Here is an 18852-nt window from a genome sequence, read left to right as displayed (position 1 = left end):
CCGCAAGTCTGCTACTATCCACATTCGATGATTTCTAGCCCATTGAACACGCGTATATTTATGTGCCTCAGTGAGCAATTCATCTCGCGAGGTGACCTACTCCAAATATTCATTGTATGCAGTTCTTGTAGCAATGTTTTCTCGCTAACAGGTTGATATGGACCTTAATTCACTTACTGCAGTAATTCCTGTCGGATTTGGTAGCGATTTTGATTCACAAGGCGTGAAACGCATCTGCGGTCCCTCTCAATCAGGACCTTTTTCCGACCACAATTCTGACGTCGTATTTCGTGGCCATGTGTAGTACACCATCCTGAAGATAATCCTTCTATGAGACCTCAGCGAGACCCTCCATTCCTGCAAGGATATGCAGCACGGAAATACATGGCACACGTTGTAGAATCCACTGAGAAAGACCAACAAATCCAACAACTTCATGCACCGGATGGCTATGGGTACGGACAAACACGATTGCCCGTTTCTGCCACTCTGTCACATCCTTATATCTACCCATGCTGACGTACACTGTCCACTTGAAACATCAATGTCTCACTGATCGCTACTGCCTTTTGCTCACTTAGAGGTAGTGCGCGTACGGTTGAGCACGGGGCTCGTTCGTTACGCCATCTGTATAGACTTAACGATCCATCTGTACGTGCGCACTAATGTTTCTTCCGGTGCGATTACATCACCAAACTCACAAACACACTTCATGTGGTTGTCCATCTCGACAGTGAACTGACAACAACAAATGATTGTGTTACGTGTCAGATAGTACCGTACATTGCGGCTACCGAGGCAGTGTGTCCTATATTTCACTCGTAGTTAGAACTGTTCATTCGTAGGCGATGATCGATGCAGAGGACTCGAGAGCATCCATTTTGAAAACTAGGTACGCGACTGTGTTCGCACTCGAGGGAACAACCAACTATTCGTGGAAGAGGTTAGAAATGACACGAGGATAAGTACAGGACATTAAAGACAACCACTGTGACATTTTATTTTACAACTACTGAATTAATACTATTCGTCTACATTCTCTATTCGCTTCGCCATCATTTTCATACTAGGCGTCTTCATGTTTTGAAACACCACCTGGCCATCCTGAAGATAATCCTTGTATGAGACTTCAGCGAGAACCTCCATTCCGATACGGTGAGCAAGGATCTGAAACAGGAGATAACATATTGCTCTATTTTAGTTCCGTCAGTGCTCGATGTGGCTCCTACGAAAGGTGGCTGATACAGATCAGTAGCAAGAACGACTATCTGGAGGGGGTGGTGACTATACAGCGGTGTAACTCCTACAACACAAGACTCACACAGATCAGGAGCGAGAAATACCAACTAGAGAAAGTGGTGACTATAGAGCGGCGTGGCTGCAACAACACGAGACTCACACAGATTTGTAGCGAGAACAACCAGCTGAAAGAGGTGGTGACTATATAGCGGTGTGGCTGCAACAACACGAGACTCACACAGATCTGTAGTGAGAACGACCAAGTAGAGGAGGTGGTGACTATACATCTGTGTGGCTCCTACAGCCGTTGGCTCACACAGATCTGTAGCGAGAGCGACCAGCTGAAGGAGGTGGTGATTATATAGCAGTGCGGTTCCTTCAGCAGGGGGCTCACACATTTCTGTAGCGCGAACGACCCGCTGAAGGTGGTTGTGTCTATATAGCAGTATGGCAATGGGTAGGACACGTACCTCGACAAGACTACAACAGGTGGACCTCTAGGATTGTTCACTGGAGACCATGGGAACATAAGAGAGGCATTGAAAGACCCCAGAAGAGATGGCTCGACGACATAAAGCTGTTGGCTGGAACACGCTGGTTCCAAGTGGCTCAAGACCGAAGACGATGGAAGCACATGGAAGAGGCCTATATTCAGCAGTGGACTGAAATAGGCTAGAAAATAATAATAATAATAATAATAATAATAATAATAATAATAATAATAATAATAATAATAAACTCCGCCACTAGGAATGACTCGGATTTCCTAGTGCCGGTCCCAAGCCCTGTAAAGGAGGAGGGTCAATGGCTGGTTGTTGAGTCTTGGGGGTTGCAGTGATGTCGAGTAAGTGCTGCCATTAAAACTCAAGAAATGCTTTAGTTGACAGTCCATCTGTCAATGTAACCAGCAAATCCTACCTCTCATGGGGATGGGTGAGGGCGAGTACCTGGCGCCTTAAAACTGGGTCCCACGGCTAAGGTATGGTAACCCCTACAGAAGAGTCCCTGGTCCTCCAGGTTGGGGGTTGTGCGAAGGGCTGGTAACTCTTCCACTTAAAAACTTACCTCACTCATAAATCTCAGATGAATAACAGGACGGATTCTATGATGACGACAAAGGCAAGATCAAAGGCCAAACGATTTGGAATTAGAGATACATTAAAGTTGGGAACTTGGAACGTGAGAGGCATAAAAGGAAAAGAAGAAGAACTGGATAGAGAGCTGGCTAGGAAAGAAATCAATGTTGCTGTAATTACTGAGACAAAAAAGAAATTACAAGGAACAAATGAAATTGATAAATACACCATGATTTATAGCGGAGTTACACAGGATAAAAGAGCTGCAGCAGGAGTCGCAATATTAATAGACAGGAAGTGGAAAAACAAAATAGAAAGTTACACCATTATAAATGAAAGGATTTTGGTGCTGAGGTTGAAGGTAGAGAGTGGGAAATTAACCTTGGTAGCCGTGTATGCTCCTGAAGAAAACAAACAGGAAGAATCTGAACAGTTTTATGAAGGTCTTCAATCAGTGTTGGATAACATATGTAGAAGTGACTTTGTTTTTCTGGCTGGTGATCTCAATGCTCGAGTAGGAAACAAACCAATTGCAGAAATAGTGGGAAATAAAGGTGAACCAACTTTGAATGAAAATGGTAAATTATTGATAGAATTTTCATCCTATAATCAATTAAAAATTACTAACACCTTCTTTGAGAAGAAAGATATACATAAATTCACACGGACTGCAAGAGGACAGCGATCAATTATTGACTATATAATGGTCAATAAAAAGTTAGGCCCAGATGTAACAGATGTCAGAGTACATAGAGGCAGCGATTTATATACAGATCATTATCTGGTCATTGCAAAAATCAGAATTCTTGCTAAATGGAGGAAAAGACTGAATAAAAATATACACAGAAACCAAGAGATCTATAAGGTATATTTACTACAGGATGATGGAATAAAATACTTACATCAAAATCGGCTGCAACAGTATTTAGGTCAGATTCCGACAAGTACTGATATTAACAAAGAATGGGAAATCATAACCTCAGCAATTCAGAGGGCAGCAGATGAAGCCATTGGAGTGAAGAAGAAATTTAGGAGAAAAACTGGGCTTAAAATATGGAATAAAGAAATTTCAGAAGCTGTCAAGCAAAAACAAATATTATACCTGAAAATAATACAGCATCGAACGCCACAAAATGAGAAAGAATATAAAAACAGCAGGAACAAGGTCAAGTCACTAACGAGAAAACTCAAGCAAGAATCATGGGATAGGTTAATAAACTCAATAGAGGATGATATCCATGGTAGGCAAGAGATGGCATATAAGTTAATGAAGCACGTCAACAGTGATGAAAGAGAAACTGCTAATATAAATGTAATCGAAGAAGAATCGTGGATACAACACTACAAAGAATTGTGGTATAACGGAGAGTATGTAGAGAGTCAGGAAGATCAAGATATAGATATCGACATTGAAGGAATTGACCTAATAGATATAGAAGAACTTAATACTGTTCTGAAATCTTTCAAAAATAGAAAAGCACCAGGGTTAGACAACATAAATATGGAGTTGTTCATTCTTAAATTTAGAATGTTACATTTAATTAATCTTTGTTGGAAAAGAAGAAATATACCCGAAGAATGGAGAAATTGGTTCACCTTTCCATTGCACACAATCTCTTATTGGAAGAACAATGTGGATTTAGGAAAGGCAGATCCTGTACAGATAATATATTTAGCCTCAAACAGATACTGGAGAAGAGAAGAGAATTTAACTTGAATACTTATGTCGCTTTTGTCGACTATGAAAAGGCTTTTGATAGGGTAGATAGAGAACAGTTATGGAATATAATGGTAAGAATGGTTACCCTAAACATCTTATTCAAGTTATCCAAAGTCTGTACAAAAGGACGAGAATTGTGTTAGATTTAGGATACAAACTAACGGAAGAAATATTAATTAATCAAGGTGTACGTCAGGGATGCAGCCTCTCTCCAACACTATTCAATATATATATATAGATGAAGTAATCAGAAATTGGAAACGAATTGTGCACTCTGGAATAAAATTGAACACAAACACATACATAAATACTATGCTCTTTGCAGATGATCAATTTATCCTGCAGGATGATGAAGATAAACTCCAGAAATCAATACATCAGTTAAACACCATTTGTAAAAGTTATAATCTTCGGCTATCCAGAACAAAAACCAAAGTTATGGCATGGCAAGGGAAATATCCTATCGGAGCGAAGATAGTAATCGACAATCAACCAGTAGAACAAGTCACAAATTTTAAGTACCTTGGTTGTGAAATATCTTTTAATGATGATGACGAGGTGAAGAAGAAGCTTCATCGATTTCAATATATGTGTGGGACAATTCGCCGAACACTGAAAGGAAAAGTAAGAGAAGATACTCAACTTAAATTCTATAAGACTATGGCTGTACCAACTTTGCTATATGGAAGTGAGACATGGGTAGATAAAAATAAGCTATAGGAATAAAATACAATCATCTGAAATGAGATTCCTAAGATCAGTGAAAGGATACTCCCTAAAAGATAAAATACGAAATGAAGAGATAAGACAAAAATTAAATATATTCTCAATGAATGAAAGAATATTCCAAAACAGGATAAATTGGAAAAACCACGTTCTGAGGATGGATAACGACAGAATCCCAAAACTTGCCCTGGAATACCATCCTACAGGAAGAAGAGATATTGGTCGTCCTGTGAAGAGATGGGATGAAATCTGAGGTCGGAACAGGCTATTAGCCTAATCCATGAAGAGGAAGTAAGTAAGTAAGTATAATAATAATAATAATAAGAAGAAGAAGATAGTGGTGTGGCTCCTGCAGCAGGTGTCACACGGATCTGTAGCGATAGCGACCAACTGAAGGTGGTGTTGATTATATAGCGGTGTGGCTCATGCAGCAGGTGGCTCACACAGATCTGTAGCGAAAGCGACCAGCTGAAGGAGGTTGTGTCTATATAGCAGTATGGCTCCTGCAGCAGGTGGCTCACACAGATCTGTAGTGCGAACGACCGGCTGAAGGATGTTGTGTCTGTATAGCGGTGTGGCTCCTGCAGAAGGTGTCTCACACAGATCTGTAGAGCGAACGACCCGCTGAAGGATGTGGTCATTATATAGCGGTGTGGCTCCTGCAGCAGGTGTCTCACACAGATCTGTAGCGAAAGCGACCAGCTGAAGGAGGTTGTGTCTATATAGCAGTATGGCTCCTGCAGCAGGTGGCTCACACAGATCTGTAGTGCGAACGACCGGCTGAAGGATGTTGTGTCTGTATAGCGGTGTGGCTCCTGCAGCAGGTGTCTCACACAGATCTGTAGAGCGAACGACCCGCTGAAGGATGTGGTCATTATATAGCGGTGTGGCTCCTGCAGCAGGTGTCTCACACAGATCTGTAGCGAGAGCGACCAGCTGAAGGAGGTGGTGATTATATAGCGTTGTTCTCCTGCAGCACGTGGCTCTCACAGATGTGTAGCGAGAGCGACCAGCTGAAGGAAGTTATGTCTATATAGCGGTGTGGCTCCTGCATCAGGTGTCTCACACAGATCTGTAGCGCGAAGGACCCGCTGAAGGAGGTCGTGACTATATAGCGGTGTGCTCCTATAGCGGTGTGGCTCCTGCAGCATGTGGCTTTTACAACACGAGACTCATACAGATCTGTAGCGAGAGCGACCAGCTGAAGGAGGTTGTCTCTATTTAACGGTGTGGCTCTTGCAGCAGGTGTCTCATACAGATCTGTAGCGAGAGCGACCAGCTGAAGGAGGTGATTGTATAGCGGTGTGGCTCCTGCAGCAGATGACTCACACAGACCTGACTTTCGTGTGATGCGTTGGAGGCCATAAGTCAGGCATTCTCAGTCCGTATGAGTTTTTAATGAATCTTATTATTCACCTGTAAGGTAGCCTGGTCGTAAGGTGGAGATAGTGTTCCATAGAAAACCTCCTATTAGTGTAAGACTAGCAGCTACTGGTAATGTGAGGCTGTTCTGTAAAGGATCTCCTAATTGTTTGAGAGTAACAGCTACTGTTCTATAAGCGACCTCCTAATGGTGTGAGGCTATCAAATATTGTTCTATAGGTGATCTGTTAATGTGAGACTAGCAGCTACTGTTCTGAAGATGATCTGTTAATGTGAGACTAGCAGCTACTGTTCTGTAGATGATCTGTTGATGTGAGACTAACAGCTACTGTTCTGTAGATGAACTATTAATGTGGGACCAGCAGCTACTGCTCTATAGGTTATCTTCTGGTAGTGTGAGGCTATCAGATACTGATACGTGGATCGAGTCCTAAGTCATGGCAACTTTTTTTTTTTTTTTTTTTTTTTTTTTTTTTTTTTTTTTTTTTGCGAACAGGAGACAACACGGAAAATCTAAGATACACATTTGAAAAAGTACGGTATGTACTTGAATATGATGCCACTACATTGTGTATGTAAACAACAGTGTGGGTGTAAGCATGCTCCAAGTTCAGTGTGTGAGTGAGAGCATAACAAAATGGAAGTCAACAAGCAGGAGCAACGATCGTATATTACAATAGCAGTTTCCGCGGCAGAAATGCACGCCAATGCCATGCAGAGCTGCGGGAAGCATTAGTTGAGCATGCCATGCTCTATAGAACAGTGGTGAGGTGGGTGGAGGCGTTCAAACGGGCTAGAGTATCAACTGCCGATTTGCCTCGCCCAGGCCGTCCAGTGTCCATGGACAAAGATATACGGATAATGGTGATCGATCAGTGTTTAACAGTTGAGACTTGTCCTTTGGACGTAGTATTGTGTATTTGCTGTCTATACCATAACAAAACGATGTTTACCAATGACCTGTGTTCTGTCACTTTCCTACGAGAATCCCCTGAAGTCAGAATTTGTCTTCAGGCACTATGCATAAGTATATGCCCTATATTTCCAAATGCATATCTCAGATTTTCCGTGTTATCTGTTGTTCGCGAGAAAAAATAGTTGCCTTGACTTATGACTCGACCCTCGTCAATTATTGTTCTACAGCAATGAAACGTAGACTCTTGTTTCACCGGCAAGAAAGAGATGTGGTGCTACCGGAGGATCCTGGTATGGCAGAATTCTCACCTGTGATGCTATCGCTGTGAAGACGGTGACGGTCAGCTTTAAGCCGACTGCACGCCCCAGATCAAAGCGCGCTCTCAACAGCTCGATGCCAATCCCTTGGCCACGGTACGCAGGCTGCACAGAGAGCCCCAGAGCTGTCATGTACTCGTTCACACCGTAACGTTGGAAGACATCCACGTTGTCACAAATGTATTCCAGAGCTGCTATCACTGCCTTCATCGGGCCGCCCTCGTACTGTACACAGAAATACAAGTCATTATTTTAAAGGCATCTGTCTGTACTCTTTCTGCTTGAAACTGATGGTTTGTTTTATAAATGAATGAGCAACAACAGGAACAAACCTTTGAATTCAAAACAAGTATTTTCAACATTTCTAAGTTGAATTTCATTTTTCATTCCTATCCAAATATGCATTATGTATATTTTAATGAGATGTCAAATTAATTCACGAGTTCTTGCCCGAGTGGGGAGCGTTATTTGTCGTGGGCAGTGATTCAGCGAATAATAATTTTATCCGATTCTATGAACTACAAATCAGCCCTTACGTATAAGATAACTAATAATTATCCTAAATATCATTCTTTCCTACCTTGCTCTGTCTGTTCAACTTGTCTGTCCCTAATCCATCTACACGCCCAAATCTTGTTACCTTCTACTGCTCTAGATCAGGAACTCAGGAAGATAGTAATTCACCAGTGTTAAAGTCAATGACAGTATTTAATAAATCGAACAATGAGTATAGACAGACTAGATATATTTGTAACTACATACTCTTCCACAGTAAAGCAATGTAAACAAGTAACTTAATTATTTTACATTCTGAATTAAAATCACTTCGCTGACTCTTTATTGTTAAGTTCATAGTTTTAGTCCATTTCCTTGTTTTTCTTAATACCATCTATCTCATCATCATCATCTTCGATAATATCACTATTATAAAAGGAAGTGTTTGTCTGTGTGTCTGTGCGCGATGCCCAGCAAAATCTACAGCACGCAGAGATCTGAAATTTTGAACATAGGTAGATGGAAAAGGGTCCGAATGCACCTCGAAGCGGGAATTTTCATTTTCGCTTTCGTTGGTGAGTTATGAACGAAAAACCATCGGAAAACGTGCATTGGGATATGACAATCCAGCGTGCTGTCACCAAGATTAAATACATAGAGTCGCTCTCGCAAGGCAACGTACATACGATAGGTAGAGAACACAATATTCAAGGAGCCATTTTACGTTCAGGGCGTAGGAAACCGTTTTTGGTCTTATATGATGTGAGGGCATATGATGCTGTTAATGGTGATTCATCCGTCGGATCGGGACGTAAAGTCTTGAGCTATTCGTGAGGAGTGGGCAATGTGCCGCCGCCGGGTTTCATCCTCTTCATTCTTACTATCATATATAATGTCATTCATTTCATCTCATTAACCCACCTGATTAGGTTGACGTCATGACAGTCATCCGGTCGTAAAAAATCGCTACGAAGATTCATCTCACTTCATACCCAAACCCCGTAGAGAAAGGGGACAAGGGTTGGACACTTACACATTTAGAGGAAACATACAGAACACAAGATAGACGATGATAATAATAAACAAGGAATAATACATATATCAGTCAGGATGCCATTGTAAGTCCGTGGAATAGGAAGCCACTTTCCTTCAATCCATGATGTCTGTCTGTCTGTCTGTCTGTCTGTCTGTCTGTCTGTCTGTCTGTCTGTCTGTCTGTCTGTCTGTCTGTCTGTCTGTCTGTCTGTCTGTCTGTCTGTCTGTCTGTCTGTCTGTGTTCATGTGTGCGATGCCCAGCCAAATCCACAGCAAACAGAGATCTAAAATGTTTGTCATAGGTGGGCATAGGTTTTCACCTAAGACGCATGGCTGTGTCTGAGGGCAATTCTTGCACCAAGACATGAAGCTGTCAACGTCATCAACAAGCAACACTCACAAGAATTATCCGGTTTCCTATACATTGAAAAGTCTATCGACATGACATGTCATACAGATGAGGCTGTTAACTACACGACAGATATTTTGAACAATTTGGAGTCACCTGGAGTACCCTCGAACATCTTGGAGTGGACGATTGTGGCACCGATTATCCTTCTCAGGAACATGAATCCTTCCCTCTGCAATGAACACGGCTCTGAAACTGATGATGAATATTATTGAAGCCACCATCATGACTGAGCATGCCGTGGGCGAAGTAGTATTCCTCGGACTGTTCCATTGAGTAGGAAGCCATTTTCGGCCCGCGACACGAGGAACCATCAGCCCGTAATATTCGGAAGTGTTTGTGTGTATGTGTGCGAAGCCCAGTCAAATCTACGACACACAGAGATCTGAAATTTTGACATAGGACAATCGCTTAAAGTTGTACGACTCCATCTTCGAAAACGGCGCTTTTGCCATTGTCAACTGTACGTGGATTGTTCAAGAGTTCGAAAGACAAACACATTACAGTATGCATCTTACCTCCAAATGGAAGGACATTATTATATTTTATTCCGGAGCTCTAAGGAAACAATATATTTTGTATTATATAACATGGTCTTAATATTATCTGTACCATCCATCAACCCGGTATCTTAATCATCGAAAGTAACAATATAATAAAAATAAAATAATGTATTTCATGCAATTTACCTCAGAAAAGATGTGAGTTAATAAATACAATGCTTTAATTTGCTTTTAAATAAAGTGTTTAGAAACATCTAACGGTTGAATTACTGAACGCGGGCAAAGCCGCGGGCACATGCTAGTCATGTATAAATACAGTACTAACACAAGTTAGTAAATACCTTGTTATAATTATTTTCCCGAGATTTTAATCCTGATGTAAACACGGCATGTCTACGCCTTCGCCAAAGAAAGAGTTGTGATTTGCTGAGCGTGTAGTACCGGCCTCCGCCCCGTCAACGACTCGTGTTCGAACGTACAGCGCTGCGCATCGCATACGACAACAGTGCGAAGATCTGAACATCTGAATAAACGACTAAACCTGGATTCTGTTCACTTAGTTTATTGAACACATTCACAATGCACTGCCTATGGTCACTTCTGAGCGGTTTTCACCTTTTGTGCTTCAATACGCGCGATGGTCCTACCTCTTACTCAATTTTTCTCACTATTTCACTCACTGACAACTGCAAGATGCAACACTGTACAGATTGGGACTTTGCCCCACTACGAGAAGACTTCCTGTATTACACGACGCCGTGTGCATTTATTTCTCTTTATTAAATCACTATTTTATAAACAAGCATATATATACACCAGCATGTATGATAACCATACTTTAATTTGATTACCTACTTACTCTTCCAGACTTTCTAAATGTAATGAAATAAAATAACAATAAAACGACGTACTAGTTAACTTCGAGCTCGCATACAGTCGAGTGAGTGCGACGGTTGCTTCTCCAATCAGCTACGTCTATGTCCAAGTGCAAAGGCAAGGTGCTCCGCCTATTTGTTTACATCAGGATTAATCTCTTGTGAAAAGACGTATTCATTATGTGCTACAACTGACTACTTGTAATTATATTATGCTACTGAAGAAAAGTGTACGATTATTATTATTCCATATACGACTTTATTTTTAAAGGACTATCATTGGAGATAATAAAATGTTCAGTTTACACGTGTTTTTATTTAATGTAACAGTATAAGTATGTGTGTTTCATATGACTAGGTTTATACCTGTCTGAAGCACAATAAAAAGTAAATGCAATAATAAATAAAGAAGGGAAGATGCTTGAAACTCCTAATTGACTATGACTGAGTAACAATCGCATGGCCTCAGCATTTTCATTTGACACCATCTCGACAACCTGCGCGTAAATTTCGAGGTTAACCGATCGAGTTGGCTACGCGATTCAAAGCGTGTAGCTTGCATTCGGGAGAGAGTGGGTTCAGACTGCAGCCTTTTTACTCCAACTGTACCTTAACTGAGGCCCAGTCTATCCCACGATCGCCAAAAGAGCAGCAAGAAAATATTTCTTTGCGATTTCGTTTTACCTCTAGCAGATGGTGGGTTGAAGGTAACGAAGGTACGAATACAACAATTGTACAACTGGGACAGACGCTGTCCGGAATGTCCACCTTATCGGGGTACTCCACGACCTGACTTCGAAGCTTTAGGAAATTTGTTTTAATGTACATTACACAAAGTGACAAAGGGTGTAGTCGTTTTGTCAACAGTCCTCTTTTCGGACGAATCGCCATTTCACAACAATGGTGCTGCGTAACTGTCACTACTAAAGGACCTTTTCAGAGTTAAATAAAAATTCCTCTGTTTGGAAAACAGATCCAACAATTGATGCGCGGTTCCTGGCCCCGTTCTTGTGACTGGTGTGACTGGTGCGAGTTTGCATTGTTTGTGTGGATTTCTACTACAACCTTGTATTTACCTCGGTACTGAATTGATTACAGAGATGTTTTCTTTCAGTACTATCGGGTAGGACAGGTAACTCGAGTGTGCTGTGCTGTGTTGTTTGTTGTGTTGCTGGTTATCTGCTACGAGATAGGAGTACCATTGTTGTTTAGTGCATTGTAGTTGTAAGATGGCTGGTAACCCCCCGCCGGGAGGTGGGGGAGACAATCTTTCTTCAATCGGATCCACGGACAGCTCCGAAATGAGTGGATCCCCTTTTGTGGACTTGTCGGCTTCCAAGGCCTCTACTATTACTGTTCTCCCGCGAATCACGGGTGACATGGTTGGAGAATATGCTAGGACAGGTAAAATACCTGCTGCGGTAGCCCGTATGTTCCCGCATTGGCACCCAGCAGTGAAAGGTATGCGTAAGGTAATAGGAAAGCAACTCCTAGAAAGAAAGAGGGCGAAATCCAAGGAAAAGCCCGTAGAAACCAAGAACTCTTTTAGTGTGCTGGCTACCTTGCCCTCTGAGGGCAATTTGAACCAAGAAGCGTTCGTACCTCAGCCGGATCAAAGCCGAACGGAGGCTGAGACGCAACCCTCCACGAGTTCTGCCCTCTCTCCGCCTCCTAGGCATAATGAGAATACAACTGCGACGGAGTCGCGAAGCGAGACAGGGCAGAGCCCCCCCCCCCGGAGGGGAGAGCGAAGCCATGGACGTAGTACCCCCGAAAAAAGTCTCTGTGCCCCCTATAGTGGTAGCTGATAAGTCGGAGTATCAGCGCCACTATAATTACTTGAAATCACGCTGCACTGGCGATATAAGAGTCATTAACACCAGGGAAGCGTTGAAATTTCACGCCGCAAATGAGGAGGACTACCAACTCATTAAAAAATATTTCGAAGATAACAATAAGGGCTTCTACACTCACCAACTGGCGAGTCAGAGGCTCCTTAAAGTTATCATCAGAAATATTGTTTCCACTGTCGGCGTGGAATGGGTTAGAGAGGAGCTCGTGTCCCTTGGGTACCAGCCTCAGGATGTGTATCAGTACACGAGAAAAGATGCTACAACCAAGAAGCTGATACCCCTAAGTGTCATGAGCGTCACCCTCCCTAAAGATAAATTTAGCGAGACCATTTATTCTCTAAAATACTTGTGCGGGTCCTCGGTGAAAATTGAGGCGTTCAAGGGTCGTGAGGGCCCTTCCCAATGTTTCCGATGCCAGAGGTGGGGGCACACTGCAAATTATTGCAAAATGCCTTTGCGCTGTGTGAAATGTGGAGAGAATCACTCAGCGAATGCCTGCCCCCTCACCCCGGAGGCAGCAGCGAAATGTGCAAACTGTCAGGGTCAGCACCCCGCTTCCTGGAGGGGCTGCCAACTGTTCCAGAACATCATGGAGCAGAAAATGGTAAGAGAGTACCTAAAAACTGCGAAAAACAGGACTCTCCCTCCCTCCAGAGAGGTCGACCCCAACTTTTCTTTTGCTGCTGCCGCTGGGGGAGCTCAGTTCCCCCCCCCCTCGAGGCATCGAACCCTGCCCCCCAGGTGGAAGCGTCGCCTATCTCCGACATGTCGGGCATAAGCGACATTTTGAACCTCGCGAGGCAAATAAATTTCTCCAGGCTCCTGCCTATATTAAAAGATACCGCGACAAAGCTAAGGACATGTCAGACAACGATAGATAAGATTGGAGTACTGATTAGTGCTGCTATGCAGTACCTTTCAGAACCCTAAGTCGCGAATAGTCGTTCTCTGACTATGGACCTTACAGTCTGTGCTTGGAATTGTAGGGGTGTTTCTGCTCAGAAATACGAACTTGAGTCGTTTATTTCTGAGCACAACATCGATATCCTCTTGCTGGGAGAAACGTGGCTAAAACCACATATGCCCTTTAAAATTAAAAACTTTGCGGTCTACCGCAAAGATAGAGCCAACAGAGAGGGCGGGGGTGTGGCCGTGCTGATTAAGCTGAAGCTTACTCATCGCGTTATAGACCCTCTCCCTCTCGGCGTTATTGAGTCTCTCGGTATCGAGATTAGACATGCAAACTATCATTATCGGATTATTGCGGCCTATCTCCCCCCCAAAGCTCCCCTACACACGGCGGAGATTGATACCTTACTTAACAATCCTAGCCACGTTTGCTCCATCATAGGGGGTGACTTGAATTCGAAGCACACTGACTGGAACTCCAGGACGATAAATCCAAAGGGGAGAATACTACAGCAACACACGATAGATACTGACATCAGTGTATACGCCCCCACAGAACCTACTTTCTATCCAGAGTGGGGGGGTCTACCTGATGTGCTTGATGTGGCAGTAACCAAATTTTATAACAGGACTATTGATTTTCTAGTCCCTGATGAGTTAAATTCGGACCATAAGCCTATCATCTTCAATCTTACTTGGGTTAAGCTTGATGAGCCATCTTTTCCTAAAGAACCTCTTAATTTAAACTACCATAAATTTACATGGCATGTAAATAAAAACTTAAAGACTTTTCCAGTTACTAGCAAAAATGATGTGGATCGTGCCATTGTTCACCTCAATAATAAGGTACGCAATGCACGAAAATACATCATTGATGCTGCTAAAAATCCCGCGCATTTGCTCACGCGCAATAATGGCGATGGTAACACTGTCACCCCTGACAATAATGGCAGACGTATTCTACCGCCAAGTTACGGTACTGCGGCTAGCCACATGGTCCAGAATATTAGTAATAACACTAATAATATTAATAATAATAATAATAATAATAATAATAATAATAATAATAATAATAATAATAACAATAATACTCTGGACAGTCGTCGAAATGCGCGGTCAGCGCTGGGAACGGGTCCAGGCCGAGCTGGCCGATTATATTGGCAGTACCGCCTCGGCACCCAAGACGACACCACGCCGGATCTCATAAAAGATTTGATCCATATCAAAAATAGGTACAGGAAAAGATGGCAACAATTCCGTGACCCAACTGATCGGGACGAATACAAGGAACTTGCCCGTGAAGTCCGCAACAGATTGCTGGAACGTAAGATCGAAAGATGGGAGGAATTCTGCCGAGAGCTCTCTGAGCACGAGTCAGATCGCGATTTCTGGCGCATTACACGCAGTCTGACTCGAACCAAGGAACCCAGGCGAGCAATTCACGGCCGCAATGGCTTGGTCTTCTCCCCACAGGAAAAAGCTGAGGCCTTTGCTGACTCTATTGAGAGCCAGTGCGTAACTCACGATCTTAGTGACGATGACGATGACGATGACGAACGACGGACCCGTGAGATACGCAGAAAGGCCTTATCTTTCAAAAGACAATGGACACCTGACGCAGACATACAGGACATCCAGCCTCGTGAGGTTCGCAGGGTGATAAAGAACCTTAATGAGAAGAAGTCTCCCGGTGACGACAGGGTATCGAACCAAGAAATTAAATCTCTGCCCTATAAGGCAGTAATATTTTTGGCAACCATTTTTTCGGCATGTTTAAAACTGGGCTACTTTCCTGAAGCTTGGAAGACGGGAAGGATGATAGTCATTCCAAAGCCAGGAAAGGATAGACTTTTCCCACAAAATTACCGACCGATAACCCTCTTGTCACATATCTCCAAGATTTTTGAGAGACTTCTTCTCACACGCCTCAATGGTTACCTGGGACTCCACAACATACTGCGCCCGGAACAATTTGGATTCCGGTCTAAGCGCAGTGCCCCACTTGCGGTGCTGCGCTTAACACAGTATGTAACTAGATCGTTTGCCTTACGCCGTAGCGTGCCAGCAGTATTTTTCGATGTAGAAAAAGCTTTTGACACTGTCTGGCACGATAACTTAATTGTAAAACTCCTGGAACTGTATAAAGTTCCATCCTATTTAGTCAAAATTATACAGTCATATTTGACAAACAGGAAATTTTACGTTTCCTGTGAAGGGGAGCAATCCACCCCTCGGGCACTCAGAGCTGGAGTCCCACAGGGTGGAGTGCTGAGTCCCACTCTCTACGGCCTATATGTAAACGATCTACCTAAGAGAGATGGTGTCGAGGTCCAGCAGTACGCCGATGACATAGCCATTTACATTGGCATGAAAAGAAATGACTTTGCTCTTCGGCGATTACAGCAATGGATAGACCTCTTTAGGGAGTGGTGCCAAAGTAACAAAGTGAAAATAAACGCCGACAAAACTCAGGCGATTGTTTTCACCAAGCGAAGGCCTAGTTTCGATCATCTTACTATTAATAACGTCCTTGTGTCTTGGACTAATCAAATTAAATATCTCGGCTTAATTATGGACCGTACTTTGTCCTGGAAACACAATATAGAACAGGCCCGTCAGCGCGCCACTGCACGGGTGGCAGCGGACGAATCGCCATTTCACAACAATGGTGCTGCGTAACTGTCACTACTAAAGGACCTTTTCAGAGTTAAATAAAAATTCCTCTGTTTGGAAATGAGTAGGATGTCCCCGTACGAAATCTACCGTAATAGAAGTAACAACTTATTGTTCTAGTATCTGCCCGTTCCGCATATCGACAACCATCTTGGCTGTGCCTTCTCGGTAGTGAGCTTCTTGGAGTAACTCTGTAAATGTCTTGAGAGGCCATTCTCCGAGCACATTAGCCAGGTGATTCGTCTCATGCCAATACTTCTCTTTCCTTACAGTATCTGCTTCTGTTTTTCAAGATGTAATCCAGCGGTCAATTCTTCCTCATCTTAGAAGCTTCTCTGCATTTGTTACATCGCCTTCCATGACACTTTAACCATCATCCGGTAAAGCCACATCTCAAACGACGGTAGCTTTTTATTGAGCGGACAAAAATTTGCAACCTCAAATTCGAATCTGCCTCTGAACGGCCCGGGTTCGTAACCTCAACTGGGCACACTTTAAGCACCTTAGTGCGAGGCAGTATACAATACCTTTTATTCGCAGCTGTGATCGTTTCATTTATAGTCCAGTCAGATAAGGCAAAATAAAGGCTACGCCTCAGAATGGAAGGTGGAAAGTTAAAGTTTTGCACAGACGTTTGTTTTGATGTTCTGAAGACGGGCTGAAGAGTAGGCTATCATACGGTACTGAACCCGAGTGACTTAGGCCCATAATCAATCATGATTTGATCGGTAAAATAATATGAGACATTTATTGAAATACAGAGGAGTGTATTTGAAAATATTTCGTTTAGGTAATGTCGAAATCAGAGCGAAGGAAGGACGACAGACTGGAGCCTGACGGATTAGCTCAACACGACAACTTTTAGCTACTTCACAGCAGGGAATATCATTAGTTGGCGTACAAGGAAATACAGAGTCCACAAATAAGTCTTGGTCAGAAAGAGGAAGGGGGAGAATCATACAAAGAAAACTCACCACATGAGTAAGACCTTGGGATATTTTTGGTAGGACGGAAATTCCATGACCTCATGGAAAATTACAGCGGCTGAGTGTACGTTCGCTAGCCTAAGTTCGAGCAGGTGGAGATTTAAATCACGTGACCGCTTGCCGGCCAATAGTAAAAATTTGATGGGAGACTCAGTGATACCATCTTAAGGAATGATGGATGAGATATTTTCGTAACTACAAAAGTATTCAGTAATAAATTAATATGAGTACGCGGATGAATGTAATGAATTTATTAGGGGTCATGCATGGAAAAATAATCAATACTTAATGGCAAATTAAATAAATTGAAGGCTGGATTTCTTGGAAACCGGACAGCTTGAATATCATTGGCTGAAAGAAGACCACGTTGTCAGGGACGCTTACAAAGGCGCGAAAGGTGAGGAACTAAATCCACCCATATCTCCTAAATCTGTGATCACCAGGAGTTCATATTTTATCCAGCAGATATGCTAGCGGAGTGGATTAATTTGATGTAAATTTTAACTTCCAATTCGGAGTGCAAGTACCGATATTAAAAATCCACCCCCTCCCTAAGGGGCATGACGTCAACAAATCCGCGGGAAAAAGGCTTCATCCATATATACGGAGCTGAATTGACGGTCGCCAGACACTTGTCTTGAATCGTTGGAGCTGAATTGACGGTCGCCAGCACACTTGTCTTGAATCGTTGGAGCTGAATTGACGCTCGCCAGCACACTTGTCTTGAATCGTTGGAGCTGAATTGACGGTCGCCAGCACACGTGAATTGAATATCGGGAGTTGAACTGTTGGTCGCCGGTAACTTAGAATTCTACGGACGTACAGTCATTTAATGGCGCGAGCATCCGCCGGTGTTTGTAAAATGTGATCGCGCTCAAGCATCAGGAATTAGAAAATGTTAACGTAGGACAGTGTTTGTCCTTTGTGAATATCAGTGATGTAAAGTAATTATCCTGCAAGAGAGTAGTATAAAATATATCACCATAAGTACGTACATAATAGAATGTGTGACGAACAGTACTTTAAGGAAGTAGTAGCCTGTACTTAGCTATACCGAACCGATGTAATGAACACGTCAAGAATGCCGTATAAATCGGGCGTATCGCGACGGGCGAAATAGTTGACACCTCGTCGTACGTGTCCAGGTCCATTGTGCGGTAGGTGGACGAAGATTAAATAGTGTAAATATATTAAATTCTTGGGTCTAGGATAGAAATTTGTTGTATCCAAATTAAAGTATACAGTGTTAACGTAGTAAATGGTGAAGGTTTGTGGTAATCAAGATATGAGTGTAAAATAATAATGTGCCAGGAAATCTTTTGTGAAACTACGCCATCAAGGATGGAGGAGTAAAACGCAGAGGGGGGCTGGATGAAGCCTCTCGTCTGCAAGGCTGCAATGGAATACCGATAACTAAGATGAGTACTAAACTGTAAAATATATTTGGGAAATGTTATCGTGATGGGAAAAATGGGAATAATTTGATTATACTTGGTTACCTTCTGTAACAAGATGGGTCGCTTAACGACCCCATCCTAAATTTGTAGCACGGACAGTAGTAAATCATAATAATGTAAATAATCGGGTCTTTTATGTATTCAGTTTGTTGGAGATGTAAATTTGTATATATATAGTGTAGTACGTTAAGTCATGCATGCATTCATATTTCTTTGTAGTCAATAATTTTCTTTACATTTGATTTTGATTATGCTAGTTAAATAAGACCCGATATGTGCT

At 42.6% G+C, this 18852-nt stretch overlaps 1 protein-coding gene across 1 annotated transcript in view; it reads right to left on the bottom strand.

Moving 5' to 3' along the window:
- Positions 1 to 1023: 1023 nt before the first annotated feature.
- The window catches only part of LOC136872801 (uncharacterized), an 89786-nt gene continuing 71957 nt past the window's right edge, over positions 1024 to 18852 (bottom strand). Inside the window, exons 3-4 of the mRNA XM_067146640.2 lie at positions 7369 to 7602; positions 1024 to 1167 (exon numbers count right to left, since the gene is read on the bottom strand). Coding sequence (XP_067002741.2) covers positions 1024 to 1167; positions 7369 to 7602 — 378 coding nt within the window. The remainder of the gene's footprint in view (positions 1168 to 7368; positions 7603 to 18852) is intronic.

Source organism: Anabrus simplex, chromosome 4, assembly GCF_040414725.1.
Source record: "Anabrus simplex isolate iqAnaSimp1 chromosome 4, ASM4041472v1, whole genome shotgun sequence".
NCBI lineage: Eukaryota > Metazoa > Arthropoda > Insecta > Orthoptera > Tettigoniidae > Anabrus > Anabrus simplex.
Note: the sequence above shows the minus strand (reverse complement) of the source record. Positions and strands in the feature narration are given on the sequence as shown.